This window comes from Topomyia yanbarensis, chromosome 3, assembly GCF_030247195.1.
Source record: "Topomyia yanbarensis strain Yona2022 chromosome 3, ASM3024719v1, whole genome shotgun sequence".
In the NCBI taxonomy this organism is placed as follows: domain Eukaryota; kingdom Metazoa; phylum Arthropoda; class Insecta; order Diptera; family Culicidae; genus Topomyia; species Topomyia yanbarensis.
In genome coordinates, this window is record NC_080672.1 from 45103820 (window position 1) to 45122244 (window position 18425).

The 18425-nt window shown below is 38.6% G+C and overlaps 1 protein-coding gene across 3 annotated transcripts in view; it reads left to right on the plus strand.

Moving 5' to 3' along the window:
• Window positions 1-296: 296 nt before the first annotated feature.
• Window positions 297-18425, plus strand: part of LOC131687761 (uncharacterized) — a 270188-nt gene continuing 252059 nt past the window's right edge. For all 3 annotated transcript variants that reach the window (XM_058971853.1, XM_058971854.1, XM_058971855.1), the window contains exon 1: window positions 297-2286. In XM_058971853.1, the coding sequence (XP_058827836.1) occupies window positions 297-2286 (1990 nt within the window). The remainder of the gene's footprint in view (window positions 2287-18425) is intronic.

Here is an 18425-nt window from a genome sequence, read left to right on the forward strand (position 1 = left end):
CGCTGCATCGAAACGATCGATGACGGTGCATTTCGAGCCGCCCAGACAGCCGCGAACTTGAACTCCCGCGTGTGGTGTGTAAGAACGAAAGAAATTGCAACGCGCAGAGCGATTGGGTACCGGTTTGGTTATGCGCGAGAAACTGTTTATATGCAGCTATGCTGCATTTCGCCGAAACAGAATAAAAGAGAATAGAAACGAGTGAGCGCGCGCGAGAGAGAACTGATCGCGAGAGCGTGTGCCGCGATGGTGGCGATGATCGTGATTCTGGACCGTATGCTCTGTGTCAGTCAGTTATGGCTCGTCGGCCGAAGTGGTCGGCGCTGATGCTGGCGTTAACGATTGTTACGCTCAGCTTAGCGAGCTTAGTGAATCGGTGTTCTGGCGCAAGTAGTAGCAGTGGCGAGCTAAGCGATCTGAACGCAGAGGAAAGCCGAAACTATCGCGAGTTGTTGAATATTCCGAGATTTGGCGACCGGTTAGCGCCTCGGAATCGACCCCACGTGGAGGACGGGAATGCCGGTGCCGGGATCGCGAGTGCTGTCGGGCCTTCGTTGGCCACCAGTGGTAGTAGCAGTGGTGGTAGTAAGTTCCGGCGACAACCAGGACCCGGGAATGTGTATCCCGGGGTGAGCTACCGGAACGCGGGAAGATTAGGCCCCGGTGTGCTGATCGGTGGGAGCAATAATGAAGAGCTACACACGCTGGTGAATACCAATGATATCAAACGAAGTGATGTGATGGTGACTAGTGTTACCCAGAATCTGGAGGATACGGATACTAACAGTGACAGTGACAGTGAGTACTATGCGGTTGCCGATGATGAACAGGACAACGAGCCTGTTCCGGATCAGGAAGATAACGAAGAAGATGAAGAGGATGAAGATGGTGATCACGAAGAGGATCACCAGCATCCGGAAGATTTGACTGTGGAGAGTAGAAGTGTTGATAGTGATGATGACGAGCAGCGTTTGCTGCTGGAAAGTGATAGTATTAAGGAAAACAGCTTGGCAATATTGGCTGGTCAGTTGAATGTCAGCAGCGGTAGTGGTGCGAATGCGTCTTCGGCGCAAGCACATCGACTAGAAATGTCTACAGAATTTTTCGTAGTGCCATCGACAGCGTCTCCTGCTGCATCCCGATCGACAACCTTACGTCCTGGCGGTGTAATTCTAGCTGCTCGTAATCCAATGAATCACCACAACAGCAACAGCAATACCCACAAGCTGAACGTCACACCGCCAACCGTGGTTGCAACCAGTTATCCGAGCGGGCTGCGGAAAGAACCCTGGGTAGTACCGGTGCTGGTACTGGCCTCGCTGTCGATGATCATGATGGCAGCCTTCGAAATTTTTGTCCTCTGTAAGGCTTGGCGAACATCTCCGAGCCGCCGTCACCTTTTCCTTGGCCAAATGTTGCTTCTTGGTTTGTTTGCTTGTGCGGGACTTGCAGCAGTCCTGACTGTTAATCCAACAGTGCTCTCGTGTGCAACAATGCGTTTTGGTGCAGGAGTCGCTTTTGCGCTCGTATTTGCATCTCTTCTGGTGAAATGTGTTTTTCTCATCAGCCTAAATGGCGGAGTTTATCTACCGGCTCCCTACCAGGGTTTGTTGCTTCTGTTTGCCGTTCTTATTCAAGTGGCGGTGGGAGCCCAATGGCTTTTAACAGATCCTCCCGTCGTGGATCAGGTTCCAATCTCCAACGGTGGTACTGCAATTTCTAGCCGCTACTATCTTCTTCTCACAGCGAGCGACTTGGCTCAAGTGACGCCCACGATCCCACTGTGCCACACATCTTTCTCCGAGCTCCTGTTATCCCTCATCTACGTCGTGTTCTTGATCGTCTTTGTCGCCATCCTGGCGATTAAATCACGCGGTATCCGGGATAATTATCGGGAGGCAACGTATATCGGGTTGGCCGTCGGTGGCATCATCCCAATCTGGTTAGGTTGGACCCTGTGCGGACTGGCCGTGGCCGATCGGCATCGTGACGCATGTTTAGCCTTCGGACTGGTGGCAACCGCTTCGACAGTGTTTCTGGTGATGTTTATGCCAAAAGGCCGCCAGCTGGCGGCCATGGGCAAGGAGGGTCTGTACGTGGAAGATCGCGAGGAACGTTTCAGTTCGTTAAGCCGTGCCGGATCCGGATATTCGCCGTCATTTTTCCACTTCAAACCCATCAAGTACGGGGTGATGGGTGCCTCGCCGACGCTGCAGACCAACAATGGAACCGTGGTTGGGACGACGACCACCTCCAAGCATCAGGCCGTTGCAACGCTGGGCGGAGGTGAGTTGTTGGGATTGTTTTTTCTTTACTTTTTGGCGTCGATTTCAGCGAGTATATAATTTTGTTCAATTGTAAATATGAGTGTGTGAAGTAGTGGAGTTTTTCGTGTCGTTCGTAAAAAATATTAAAACTTCAAACTCTTTGAAACAGCAACGGAAAACTAGAAGACGATTGATTGTATCAGTGCGTGGACAGAAAATGTGCCTTATTTTGAAACAAGGATTCTCTCCGATTGGGAAGGCAGTCAGTGATATATCCTTCTTATATCTTAGTTCGTTATAAAGTGAAGACCGATAATGATTCAGCAATCACTAATTCTAATAATTCAGTGACTTGACCAAAGAAGTTGTTTAACACTAAACTTTTTAACAACCGATTCAACGCTACCGTCTCTAATGGGTTTTGAAATTGAGTAAAAAACTAGCCGTGACATTGCAACTTTTGGACAATATTTTTCAACTGTAAAATTACACAAACAACCCTTTCCAAAAGGTATGTGGTCACATGATAAGCGAATAGAATGAGAATGTTGCACTTTGTGGCCAAGCAGTTCACCGAGATGTGTTTGCCTTTCAAGGTCTACTATTCACATGGTTCGTGATCTCGAACTTGCGTTACATGTTTGATAAATATTTTTAGTTTTAAAACAATCAACAACATTTTGATATGAGCAAAGGCCGTTCATATCAAAATCCGGACTCACAAAAAATGCTACAATCGTTCCAAAAAAATTGCATTACATTATGTGTGTTCAGTTTCATAAGCTGTGAAGTGCTCTATTCTTCCGAGGCACAGTGCCTTTTTTAACTTTTTTCGAAGTGCTGAAGCACTTGAAACTACATTCTGGAATCGGTAATAGTTCCTCACTAAGCTGCTTGATGATTTCCTTCACAATAGACCAGTAAGCTTCGATTGGGAGTGCATTCGGGCAGTTAGGCGAAGCTGTTCATATCAAGCAACCGTGTACTTGATATAAAGGCAGCTGGCTAATGCTGGCCAAAACAACGGTTTAGTTGCATGCTTATTCAGAAAAGACAACAATCGTCTTTTGAAATGCTCCTGCCCATAAATTTTACCATTTATAGTTATTATTACGAATGTCGGAGATTTCAATCCCCAAAAGCATATAGCTTGCCATACAAGATACTTTTCAGGAAATGTTGTTTTAAATTTGCGTCTTAGTTTTTTTTTTAATTCAATTATAGAGCTTTTAATCTTAGAGCCATTCGTTCTTTTCCTCGGGCTAGAAAAATCTCTTTTCGAAAACTCTCCAACCTAATGTGCGGGGTTGGGAATTGAACCCAGGTGAGCTGTGCACAAGACAACATAGAAAAAATATTTTGCTATTTAAAATTTATTTTCATTCACATATTTGGAGCATGAAAATAAATGTTAAATTATGTTCCACTACAAATACACACAACTTGTCGTGCTTTTTTCAGCGAATTTCATAATAATTTTACACGTTGATTGAAAATGACAGTTTCATTGAACGAGATACCAATGCACATTAATGTATTTTTAATCCAATATTGCTGTAAAATAAATGACATGTAATATCGCACGAACGGAAGTGTAAAATCATACGCTTTTTGATGCTACCATTGAGTGCATCGAATTCAGCTTAATTTTCAATCAAATTTTTGATTCAAGCTTTGTATGTTTACATTCGTATTGATATACATATCGTTTAAATATCATTATTTTTTGGTGTGAAGACATAGCTGCGCTATGCCTACCTTCGCACTTTAGTTGTTCAGGAGCATCTGTTCGACTAGTTGCACTGTAAAATTCAGGCCCAGAGAGGTTCTATTTTATTTTAAAATTGCGATTTTCTATATATTTGCGCAGACAGCTTTTCTGCGTGCTAACTCAGAAGACGTCATCTTGAAAATTGTAACCTTTTGTCGGAACAATTAGTGTTTGTATTGGCCAAGAGAAAAAATATAGCGTATTTAGCAGTAGTTTGGCTGGGTAACAAGTTGTGTCCGGTTTTTGGACTGAACGGCCTTGATTAGGACGGGACAACTTTGGCATGAAAAAATAAAACATTTTTTCACTATGCTATATTTCTTCTTTTGGTAAAAACTATTTTATCTCCATTAAGGATTTTTTTTTAAAAAACTATCTGCTAAAAACTAACTTTTTAAAAACTATCTGTCAACGTGTGAAGAGCACAAAACCTAATACTAAATTAGTTATGGAATTTGCGTTTCGACTTCGTCTTATCAGAATCCGATACTAACTTAGTGGCAGGACTAAGCTAGCGCCGAGATTGACGCTAGCTCCAAAAAATGAAAACACTATTTGTGTTTTTGAGCAAAACCCTAGTACTACATGATTTCCCGCAAGAAAAGGAGTCACTAAGTTAGTGTCGGATTCTGATGAGACGAAGTCGAAACGCAAACTCCATAACTAATTCAGGTATTTTGTTGACGCTACGAATAAATATTTGGGTGCCATGTGGGTTCCAGTAGTTCTGTGGAAAATCGTACATATATTTTGGCTCTTTTGGATTAAAACTTACATGTAAACATTGCTAGGAAATGAGTTTTACAAAACAATTATTTTAGATATTGTCTATTGGCCCCTAAACATGAACCAATTTACTTTTCTTACGGGCTTAGCCGCACATTCACTCAAAGGCAGCAAAGCTGATCATTATTTTGTTTATTGATAGTTTCAGCAATCAACATTTTTCAAGAGGAATTTTGATAAGCCGGTTTTTGGTAAATGGATGGAATACTAGCAAGAGAACAATTCATGTGCTGAACTATGAGTATATCATACTTTGCTGTATCGGTGAAATTAGTTTTAGGGCGGGTTGTTAGTGCAATTCATTCAGCATCTATTCAGAAAAGTTTTTAATAGTTTCTCTAATAGATTTTTATAGTTATAGAAAAATGCAGTCCTAAATTTTGATTAGCTCAAAAATTTTGGTTCAAAGCTTGAAAGTAAATATTCCAATAATAAACATTATACTAAAACATTTTGCAAACGTATAGAATTTATTTAGAATAGTTACCAGAACTTTCATCTCTTATAGGTTTGAAAAGTCATTGAACATTTTGAAACGAAATTTCAGTCCAATATTAAATGTACATCTCTAAAGTTTACTACAGGAAAATAAATTTTTATTGAACCAGGACATGATCAATTTTCAAGAATTCTTCAAAAAATGATCTCTCCAGAGTGTATTCTACAATACCTTTGTTTTAAACTGCTCGAAACATAAGCTCAGCGGAGTCGTTGGTCTTTACTCTTTATTGCAAAGTAATGTAAAAAATGTAGCTTTTCTATTGGATTTTGTGTACGTAGTTTAGCAATGCGCGTGGAGTGGAGGGTCGTTATAAAACCACTTGAGGTCACTATTGACCTAAGAGGCCTCTATAATTGAAAAGGTGTTAACAGATTAATAATTTCAAAGAAATGTTACTGTGACACTTTGTGCAAAGTCGGCCAGCAATTATTATCGGGCTAAAGTTTGCATGGAAAAAATCATCAAGATATATCTCAGTGCAAAAATATGGTTGCATATTCTGCACCAGTTGGCGTTATACGCGAAATATGATCTGAGATAATCTTCAAAAAAATAATGACATTTCAGCTATTTTTATCCAATTCGTCACCAATTTTGTAATAGGATGATTCATCAATAGTGTTGTCTTTAAAAATGAGCTACCTTGGTTATGTAACTATTTTTTCGATCTTTTTTATTACTTATAAGTAGTAGTCTTCATTTTATTATTTTCAAAATTGCGCATATTTTGTTGAGGGTAATTTTAAATGTTCGTTGGTTTAGTGGTATTGTAAGGGAACACGTATCCGCCCAGTGGAGCCAATCGAGCGTACATTGAACTTTCCAAACTAATTTTTTTTGTTTATTTAGTGTTTATTTGAACAACTAGAGAACTAATGCAAGAGGCATTAAATGTGCGATGGAAATACGTATAGTCTTATCTGAGTGGAATGATGACTGTTGAGTCATGTCGATTATATTTTTTTTTCTCATTAAATATAGTGCTGGTGCTTTTGAGCTGAACACAGCACTATGTTATCAATTTCCACAAAACCGGTAGTCCCTTGATTATTTCTCGCATCTTGTGCATTTTCGAAAAGTTTCTGACAATCCAATATGGAAGCGTGATTATTTTTGCGCTTTCGAACCTCGTTATAAACCAAGTACAGAGAAAACAATAAATTTTTTATAACAAAACAAATATAACTTCATATTTTTGTAGTATTTTAATTCTACGAATCAGTATCTACTCTTTCAAGATGGATTTTACATAAACTCTAGTTGTTCTAGAGTTTTATTTCATGTTATACCGTGAAAAGGTGAGGCTGGCTGCTATCTTATCGAGAAAAGCTAGCGATTGTTTCACATTCTAGAAATTGTTTTGGTGGTTGAAATGGGTTGAATATCGCCGATTTAGGTTCACGAAAGGATAAATTTCAAACTCTGTTTCTAATCATTCTGCTTATCTATTCCTAATAAACCTATATACAAAGTAAGTTTTTTGGGCCTCTCAAAATTATTTCATTTACTCGTCGCGAAAAAATCGACATTGCAGCCTCAGTTTGTTTTTCATTCTTAATTCTGTTTCTTTCCGAAATTTTTTGGTGCTTTTCCTCTCGCTAGTCTATCTTGTGGTAAAAAGTTTGAGATTACCATGCGCTATAATTTGAAGGATTCATTCGATTCGATTTAGGTTTTTTATTACCACACTTTTCACGTGTGTTCCATCGGTAGTCAGACCATTGTGTTTTTTTATTATTTTTTGTCACCGAAAATCTAAAGAGAAAGAATTGTATTAAATGTAGTTGTATCGTCTAATTTGCTTACTAATTATCGTTTCAAATCAACATGTAACCAATGAATCCGCTCGTTTGATTAGCTGTAAGAAAATCAAGCTGGAAATTTAAAATATTTAAGAATGTCGCACCTTCTTTAATTCCGAGGCTTGGCGAGATTTTAATATCAACTACTATTTAGAGGTTCGCATTTGTTCGAATTCTGTAGCAGGTAGATACTAGAAACCCTAATTATAATAATAAATCCATACGAAGCCAAGTACCCTGTATACAATGATTCCGTAAGGTTTTGAAATATATTTTCAGTTTTCCTTCCAGGCAAATTTGGATTAATCATTTTTCAATTTCTTTACTGCCCATGATCGCATATCAGTCCCATAAAGATAGGAAATCCCATAGAAAACGGGACAACTATGCAATTATGGGTAGTTTAGTAGTCCGAACTTGGCGTAATTTGTGCGTTGTTGATGTTTCGTAAACAGATCACGACTACATAATTGACTAGGAGAAGCACTAAAATATAGTTTAGACAATATATCTGTGGAATCTATGTGTTGCCACCGGACTTTGATATTTGCGTCGAAACTCGTGGTTTCGGTACTTCAGTGTCTTCAGAAAGGTTTCTTTATTTTATGAGTACCTGAATATAATGGTGGTAGAATATATTGGCTCGATTGGCTCGTCCACCATGTTATTCGGAGATTTGAACTTTCCCATGTCGCCTCACCACTTTCCTGATGGGAAGGGAAAGGGGGGTGAAAGAAAAAAAATGTGGGGAAATGGAAAATGACAACATAATACAATCACAACAGAAAACAATAAGCAGCCTGGATTCCTCACTTCCATAGAAACAATATCAGTATACATTCTATAGCTCTTGGCCACATTGGGTTAGCGACAATAGTATATCCGGCTGCGCAATTGCCTTACTGTATAGCAGTTACATGATGTGAGGTTTATTAATCGGATTCACAAAGATCACACGAATCATACTCAGCATGCTGAATAGTAGCGTGGTAAAATTGGTTCTGGATCAACGAAGTCAGTCGCAGTGCCAGCCCTAGCAAATTCGTCCATTTATATTCAGTAATACCGGAATGACCGGCTACCCAATACATAGAAGGTAGATAGTTTTTAAAATGTTAAGTTCTTCGATTTCAGTTCGACATGCGATTACTAATTTCGATCACGAATCTGCCGAACTAAGTAAAAGCATAACTGCACAGCCGACATATAGCATTATCGCTTGCTCTATATGCGTATATAAAGCTGCTATAACGCGTACATGCTTCAGGATATTTAAAGCATGTAAGCTTTACATGTGCATTTGAAGCCATTATAGAGCAAATAGAAAGCCGATTTAATGCTATTCTAATGCTGTGGGTTTATTCGTTTTGCAACTCTTCTTGAAGATTTTATTCGGCATATTTCATTTCAATCAAAAATATGCAATATAGTCCAGGCAGCAAACGTAGTGCACTTACCGTGAAGGACAAGACAAGGTATTTCAATTCGAGACTTACTAAAGATAATTTACGTAAAACATTCATATCATGTGAGAACGAAAACCCGGGTTTTGGCCATTAAGGATATTCATTACAATTAATTAGAAGAGTGTCAATTGGGGTTTTAAACAGAACATTTTATTATAATTTTTTTTCTTTTTTGCTCATCATACCGAAAGGAAAAATGGGAAATGGTTTTTAAACCATGGCGGATAATGACAGCCAACTGAAGCTTTAAATTAAACGATATTCGGCTTAGATAAATTCTCTATAACCTCCACAGTATGGGAAATGGTTATAGAAAATTTTGCTAAACCGTAAGTTGCTATCTTGGCTTCCACAATGACTTCACTCATCGATTTCCGTCATCTACTGATCAAGCCTATGCCATGGTTACGGTAAATTTTTTGTTTGCTGTACTGAAAGTCGCCCCCTTGGATTCCAAAATGGCACCCAAATATCATTTCCATCATCTACTCATCGAGCCCGTTCCAAAAATACCCATTATTAGGTTTATCAAGAATATTGATCAACCTAGGATTCAATCTTGGATTGTTAAATTCATAGTATAGGGGAGACCGGGGCTAGTTGGCGGTATTTTCAGTTTTCAATTTTTATCGCATTGATGTAGGTAGATCTTGCAAAATAGAACACGCGGTATGAAAGAGCAGACCGTTGGCAACATCTCTGATTTTTTTTAAAGTGTTTGATGCATTGTCTCCATTTTTAGAGACAAAAAAATGTGACGCGGAAAACCTGCCAACTTACCCCGGGGTAAGTTGGTGGTATGTGAGGATACGCCAAAAACTAAGCAATCAAATGGAGATTCCATTACTGCAAGGGTCCTTTTGGAACGTGCTGAATGTCTTTTCGAGAAAACTGTATATTAACCGACATTTGCTATTATATTTCAGTTTCAATACCGCGGCATTTTGACTTTAACGCGTACTCCCTATTCAAAAGCAAATTTTCGAAATTCTTCATGCAATTGGCCGGAATAAATGTCTCCTACATTGGCGAGATACACAAGAAAAAGATTTTCTTACTTTGGAGTGAATTCCAGAAATAAAATTTTTTGATTACTTTTTTGCACTGTAAGTAGTACCGCAAACTTGCCCTGCGTGCAGCACCGCCAACTTACCCCAACGGCATATTTTATTAAAAACTATTGGAAAAATAACTTTTGTTTGTGGATAGATGCAATATCTTTACGGATTCGAATAATATAAATACCACAAAGTATTTTAAATTTGGAAAATTTACTTAGTATGCTCGAAAACACAATATCGCCCACAATTTCAACAAAACAAAATGTTTTGCAACAAAAACACATCGGATAATGCGTTTCACATTACTTGAGGTACACAACGAGAGACAACGTAGAAACGTAGAAAAGGGGCTTCCGTTAACGTACCCCAATAGCCCAGGGCTCCCCTAATGTTCCACCGGATAAGTATACTATGAATCTTAAATCTTGAATTTCAAAAAGGTTTCAATTGTCAATTTTCAGTATTTACTGGCCAACCCATATTGTTAGGATCATCGAGAATATTGCTGATCCGGAATTCATTATCTTGGATTTCAAAACGGCGCCAGACATCAATTTTCATCATCGCCTGTCAAGCTCGTTCCAAAAATAATCATATTGTTGGGGTTATCGAGAATATTGCTCAATTGGAAATAGCAATCGTGGATTTCCAAATGGAGTCCGACCATTAGGCTGAAGGCCGTTTGACCGAAGGTCGTACGGCCAAAGGCCGTTAGATCGAAGGTCATTCGGTCGAAGGACATTAGCTCGAATGGTCGTTAGGCTTAGGCTGAATGGCCATTAGGTCGAATGGACATGAGGTTGAATGGACATTAGGTCGAATAGACATTAGGACGAATGGAAATTAGGCCGAGTAAATTTTAGGCCGAATGGATATTGGGCCGAATGGACATTAGGCCGATTGGACATTAGGCCGAATAATCATTAAGCCCTATGTTTGTTAATCCGAACTAACGCTGTTTAGGCCGAATGGTCAATAGAGTGGATAAAATAATAAGAGAACCAAATAGAGTAGTTAAAAATAATCACAAGATTCAAAATAATAGGAGGAAGTGGGCCAATTCGGACTCCCACCGTTTTCTCAGCTATGGTAATATTATGAGAAGCGTGTTAATCATTTTCGTGACTGCCATGTAGCTCTACTCTATCTCACAAAATTTTGCGGTTCTCAGTTTTCGTGTGCGTATGTTAGAAGTGAATGTTGTTTCGAAGCGCTTTTTTGAAAAAAGTGTAAGCCGAAAAACAAAATTTTTGTTGGTAACAAAAATTAATTAAATCAAGTGCAATGTCGTAATTTTGGATCTGCCGGATAATATCTTTTATTTAATATCTTATTTTGGATGAGACTAAAAAGTGTTTTCGTTTAATCGGTATATGAATAATAAAATATGGGTTGGACCAATTCAGACCTTTTGCCGTATATACGGTCTGATACGCAGTCGCGAAAAACCGCTTGAGAGGAAAGTGTGCGCAGTCGATCTAGTTTCTAGGAAAACAAAGGTTCTCGCAAATCGGTTGACAGATTTCGACGTAATATTTTTAGATAATTTGGCCCAGCTCTTACTTTTTTTGTATATTTCCTACAAAGTTTTATATATCAAAGAGAACATTTCATTTCACAATTCGAAATTTAGTGAAAATCAAAAAGGAATAACATAGGCAAAAATAGGAATTCATTTCTATTGCAAAATATCTATAAGAAATGGGTGGTCCGATTTGGAACAGGGTTGGGGTAATTCGAACCTTTCATGTACTTTTGCGCAGAACCGTTTATACACAATATGGTAAAAGATCGGAAAAAGTTGCCTTCGAAAAAAATGTGCGCAATTGTTCAGGCTTTCAGGAAAAAAAATTTATTTGTGGATCGGTTGGCACGTTACAATTCTATGGCTCATAAATCCTTACTAGGTCCGAATTGGCCCAGTTCATTTTTTAATTTAGGATGAATTTTCACGATGGTTTTTAAATTTTAAAACTAGATGTTTAGCATACTTTCGTCATCTTTTTGCATTATATTTAAAGAAAACAAAAAGTTTATTCACCATTAATATATTTAGAATACAAATAAACCAAGACTTATTAGTTTATTATTCTTCAAGAAAGTGTGGCGCAATTGAATGAATAAATAGAGTTGACGCCTAATGTGGCTTCGCCGCATCGCTTCAAATTGTATGCTGGTCGACAACGGTGCCGCTCCGTGGGACTAATTTATAGCCCCTTGGTTTGAGTAATTCGGGCAAACGGGTGGATCACAGGTTTGCTTGCGAGGGGCCGTCGCTTCTGACGGCAGGTCGGCGGCTTCCTCACCTGGTGGACCTTCAGCGGCTTTGTGCCGTTTCGGATCCTTGGTCTCGGTTATGCGGCAAAACCGCATTACGCTAGCTTCTCCGCAAGAACTAGAGCAGTTTAGAAACCGTATGTTCAGTATATGTACAAACATTCGCATTTGAAACTTCGTTACATTCCGGAATAATAAAGCTGGTAATTATTCAATAGGGCTAGTTTGACAGATTGTTTTACATTATCTATATCTCTAAAGAACAGCTCATGATAAAAAGAAGGATATAAGCAAATAATTGAGAAGCAAGCAAAGCAAAAACTAATCGAGGATCGCCGAAATCAACGAATTTTAATAAGAATAGAAACGAACTGTTTTAAGAACTGAATCGCAAATAACAAACACTTTTTAAAGAACTTATTCAATTTACGAATCCTTGGTTTGGTTCGTAAATGGAAGTTTCAGTGTATTAAATCTCGTTCTGTTGCACTCAGTAAATTTTGATTTTCAAGAAATCATGTTAAAGCAATGTACATCATAAAAATCAATCATCAGAGCGCAATAAACACAACAAATATCCTGCTTCGGTCTTCCAATACCATAGCTAGTTCGTAATCGATCTGAGACAAATAAATACAGGGTGATTCAACATGCCATGAGGTTTTTTACATTTCTTATAAAAGAAATGTATAGAATTCGCTCAAACTTTCAAGATTTTTTCCGAGGCCCGGAGGGCCGAGTCTTATATACCAATCGACTCAGCTCGACAATTTGGGACAATGTCTGTGTGTGTGTGTGTGTGTGTGTGTCTGTGTGTGTGTGTGTGTATGTAACGGACAAATTCTCATTCGTGTTTCTCAGCAATGGCTGAACCGATCTTATCCAAACCAATTTTAAATGAAAGAACTAAAAAACAGTATGAACGCTATTAATTTGTTTTTGATTCTGATGTTTAGTTTCCAAGATATGAATGTTTGAATGCGTAAAAATGGCGTTTTTTGCAGTTTTTTTAAATTATCTGCCGAAATTGACAATATAGATTAACAATTTATATATATTTAGACAGTTTCAACGAATACCTTTCGAACAAGCTATAGATTGTTGAAATCGGACTATTATCAAAAGAGATATTTAACATTAAATGCCGACGAAAGATTTTTATCACTTCCCATTGCCAGAAATATGACCAAAAACATGTAATCTATTATTAACGCCAAAACGGCTTATTATAGGTCAATAGTATCTTCGGAGAATTTAATGGAGGTAATATGCCCTTTCTTTTGGTATTGTGCTTTTGCTGATTAATCCCCTATGAGTGAGATATTTTCACAAAGTTTCTTGGAAGTGATTATATCGAAATGATGCCTTCAGAAAATTTGTAGCTCTTACTTTTGCAAATAACTTTGCTAAAGACATTAAATATCTATTTTGAATACTTTAAAAGTTATGGCTTGTTGTTTGTTGATTACTCTTTGTCGCCTATTTATTGTTCAATATAGTAATAATCCATTGAAATAAGCTAAACATTATTTCGATAAAACGAATTTTGTATTTCATTTTACTATCTACAACCGCTAAAAATAATCACCGAACACTTCCAAGTTGTCTGGAAGGAACTTGATAACTTATCAGTACTAAAATGTTCATTTGTGCGAACCTTCTGACTGCAATATTTCTAACTTATAACCATCGGATCGATCTGAAACATATCGGAAAATGAAAAGCGAAATAAATAGCTCCAAGCAACGGCGTAGCCAAGAGAAGGTTTTGGGGTACACCATACAACCCTCCCCCCCACCACACCCAAAAAAAATATTGGATTGAAGTTGAAAATTTATTGATGCTGACTGATTCAATTCAATATTACAATAACAATTATCTGATCCGTAGATTGATAACCTGTTGTTGTAAACATCATGAGGACTTTTGATAAATTGTCGGAATGGGGTCTTGATATGTAACTGATCTATTGGTCTTGATTTCACAGTTGTCTAATTGCATCAATATCAAATTCCTTCCTGAAAACATTCCAATAGAAAATTCCAGAGTTCTGTAATCAATCATAATCCTCAGATTTATTTTCAAATTGAGCTTGTTTTTGTAGAGATGTACTGTAAATAGGGTCTTTATTTAATAGGAAGCGAAGATAAAATTGATTTAATGTTTATGAAACATAGAACTGCTCACCAAAAAAATGCATAACTTTCAACATTTGCCAAAAATGTTTTCCCCTTTCTCATTCACTCTAAAATTCGTCAATCTAATCCCGACCGGGAGGGCCGAGTGTCATATGCCAATCGACTCAGTTCTTCGAGATCGGAAAATGTCTGTGTGTGTATGTATGTGTGTATGTGTGTATGTGGAAAAAAATGTGACCTCTGTTTCTCAGAGATGGCTGGACTGATTTGCACAAAGTTAGTCTCAAATGAAAGGTACAACCTTCCCATCAGCTGCTATTGAATTTTTTATTGATTGGACGAAAAATGACGATTTCCATTCGACTCTAGCAGGTTCTGATCGATTTTGATGAGCATTTGATTTTTGTTGTATGACCAATTATATGTATAGGTCAAATGTTTAAAAACAGTAATTTAAGGTCAAGATAGCATCATTTTGAAACCGCCAATTTCGGAGGTTTAGTATCTTCGATGAGTTTTACAAACGTTAAACAGCGCATCATTTGATAAAATAATTTTGACGGTATATCGGTATATATGCGAAAATAAAAAGTTCATCATAATCAGAAATAGTTATCAGACTACATCAATGGCCGAGAAGAATATTTTAACAGCTTCAGTTTATTATAAAGAAAAAAATTGCCCGATTTAGTCAATGTCCCCATTTTGTCAGCCTAAAATACGCCATGAGACTGATAAAAATGGGTCTTTATGGTATGTATTATTCACTGTGTTTCACATTAATAGGTACATTTCATTTTCCAATTCGTATTCCAATTAATTGGTATACTTAAGGGTTTATATGTTGCAGATAGAGAAAATACTGAAATTTTCAGGTTTTTTCCTACACAATATTACGAAAGCTTATTAAACAATTTTTCCTAAAAAGTTTGTGAAAATTATAAACTATTTGAAATTTTTTAATAGTTTAATTTTTTATTTAACCGTGATTTTTTAATAAATACTGACCATCGCTTCACAACGTAGTCTATTTTTCATGGCTTGCGGTGAGCACGATCTCTCGAATTGCTGAACTGAAAATTATGGAATAGAAATTAATTTTTAGTATTCTTTACAGACCCGCTGGTGCCCTAAGACGATTTCGCTAGATTTTCAGAGCACTGTGCACATAATAGTTCTTAAATAGGAAATAAAACCAAGACTGGAAATATTCACTGTTAATTTTCTTTGAATGGTATCACTGCTAGTATCACCTTTTTCAAGAAAAAGCGTTGATTTCTTAGTTCTCAGTCGCGTTGGAAATTTGAGTAAAGTATAAACTTCAAATCGATTCAAAAAAAATTTCGATTTTTTTGGCTCAGTACAATATATAACCCCTTTAGGAAAATTCAGTTTTCCCACCACAATATAGATATTTTATTAACAGAGCATTAGCAATAATTCGTTGGTATGTCTATTTTATGGGCCATTTTTTCGCTTTCCCATTGATTTGGTTTGAGATTTCTAGCACTGATGTTGTCCTACGCTGATTTGAGCGATTCTCTGAGTTCTGCCACTATCCCATGTAGTATGTGTTATCAAAAACATCGCGAAGCATCAAGTTCTAAATGTTCTCAAACGATATAATATCCGAAGAGTGATAAGTTATAAGAAATGTCTCATTACACTGTTAGGTGGATTAAACACGTTTTTAAATATGGCATTTTCTAATGATTAACGGGTGCTAACAACAAACTGTCATGCTGACATTGTTCAGTGTTGTTTGCTATTTCATAATGGGACGAATTACAACAGCTCACCATCCTCAAATTGTTTGGAATGTGTTTCGTGCACTCCGATCATACTATCGAACATCGAATCAAACAAATGGGTCCACTATTCGCCATACAATCGAAACGTTGGAATCGCAGTTCACGTTATTGGAGGATAGGCGACTAAATCGGCGTACATCCAGTACGCATCGAACAAAACATAGCGACGATGGCCGAGAAACGATTGGACACCGTTCTCAATAACTTGGCTTGTTGTATGTAACAACATGGCATATTCTACGGAAGAGTTTTGGCTTGAAAGCATGCTAAAAGACGGGTTACTGCCCAAACTTGAAGTAAGTAGTCTTGACAACTTTTGGTTCTAATAAGACGGCACCACGTGGTACATCAGTAATTTAACAGTGAAATGATTGCGTGAGAATTTCGGGAATGCTATTAAATCGTTGCGAAGAAACTAACTTTGGTTTTAATATGTGAAGACATGATCCATGTTTTTTTTTAAATTTCTAAGATTTTGGGAACCCCACCCGATCAAAATGAAATAACATAATAAAATTTTCGTAACAGATTGTGTTATAAATTTGGTTTCGTTAGTAGTTAAAATAACAGAAAATTATAACAAGTAACTCGAGATAGTTTTGAAATCTTTTTGTTATGTGTATCTGATCGGGCAATCTGCGGGTTATTCGGCCTAAAAAAATTATTTGGGTCCGTGGTGGGGGGAGGTGGCTCTGTTAAACGTGAATTTAAACTGAGAATTTGGGTGCAGCTTTTTATCCATGTAACTTTCAAATTCCCATCCGTTTTAGGTGCACTTACCGGCTTCCATCATGGAAGCAAAGAGTGTTCATTTTGAAATGTGAAGAGATCATTAAAAGCGAAAAAAATGAATCTTGACTTAAGATTATCGATTATTTCATCCCTCAAATCATAAAAATAACCTTACGTACGAGAACGAACCCGAAGCAAACGCTCTCAAGCTATCCGCCCCGCGCGAATCGCATATTTCTTTTATCCTTTTAGACCTAATATGCTTATCTCAATAACATTATCAAGTTTCGCAGTCTCCGCAGTTCCGAGCGGGACCGAAGCCGCGGCGGGTGTTAGTTTTGCCCGGGTGGCCTCGATCGGCCGGCGAACCGAACCATCGCATCGTGCCTCCCGGATAGGCAGGCGGGGGCTTTGGCGACCTCTCTCTCTCGCTCTTTAAAGTGTGCAGATGGGCGGGCATCTCAGAACACCACTCACTGGAATAACAAATTAGTGAACCTTAGAAGCTCTTATTTGTCTTCACGCTCGATCACGATGGTGTACGGTTGCTGTGCGGTGCGATGGCGGTGTGGCGTGGTGGCAGAACAAGTTCTTCACTTCCAACCAAGTTCCTTATCGTAGGCTCTTCACTTTCGCACCGTGCGGCTAGCAGCCAGCAGCCAACGTGCTAGCGGCCACAGCCAGCATAGGATTGAATCAATTAATCTTCAAACCAAAGTAGCAGCCAAGCCCTGATGGCGATGGCTTGTTCGAACCTGATAAGAACCGGTGCGAATGTATGTTTGTCAGAATTTATCTGCTGGCTGTGCCGGGGGAGGTTCAACAAACTTCTAAATCTGCTACGGCGCGGTGCGGCACGACTCGATCGATCGGCGATCTAAGCCGTCAAGAGTTTGCCCTCTGGAACTGAACTCGCTGGCTAATAAAATCAGCCAAGATTATACCACTGCCAATTATCATAATGAGTACGTATTAGCCACCATTCATTACGGCATGATTGTGGGGGTTAAAGGAGACACGACCAGACCCAATCCAAGACGGGTCCTCCCCGGCTGAATCTGGTTACCACCCAACGGTCAAACGGCCTGAACGAGGGCATAACAGCAAACAGTCCGTTTGTTCTGGATTTTGCACTTCTGAGTTCTGCCGCATCATCCGAACCGGAGCCAACAACAAGAATTAAGTGAACCACAAACTTCAGTTTTTTTTTAGATTCCCTAAGAATCGCCATAAACAGCCACTGCCTGACTCTGCCCCATTTAGAACCCGACTCGATTTCAGCTGAATGGATTGAACAAAACAAGCAGCGCGAATTTCTCTGCCCATTTCGTTCGACTTTTGCTCCCCCGGCTTCCCCCTGTAATTTAGAATCAATACAATCAGTTTCGATTAAACTTTATGCGTTTCGGTTCTTGCACTCTCAATCTCTATGCCAGAAGCGTAGCAGCCACGGCCAAGGAATCGAAGCAACAGTACACACGGCGGCCGGACCGAGCAAAACAGTCGGCTCGGAAATGTACCTGTTATTTTCTTGCCATAATTTTCCAAATTTAATTATACACCACCGTCGAATGGGGCGACGTCGGCAACGGCAGCGTGTTTTTTTATTATTACTTTTTTTTCTGTTGTTGATGCGGCAAAGATCTTCTTAGTCACTTCTGCCAGAACTCTACGCTCCTCGACGACGCGGTTCGATTTGCTGCGTGAGGTGAGTTGTCTAATGAAATCGTAAAATTCGTACCTCCCACCACTTCTCGGCAGACTGACTGGTTTCCCTTTGGTCCCCTGGTTTACGCTGAATGTGGCAGTTTT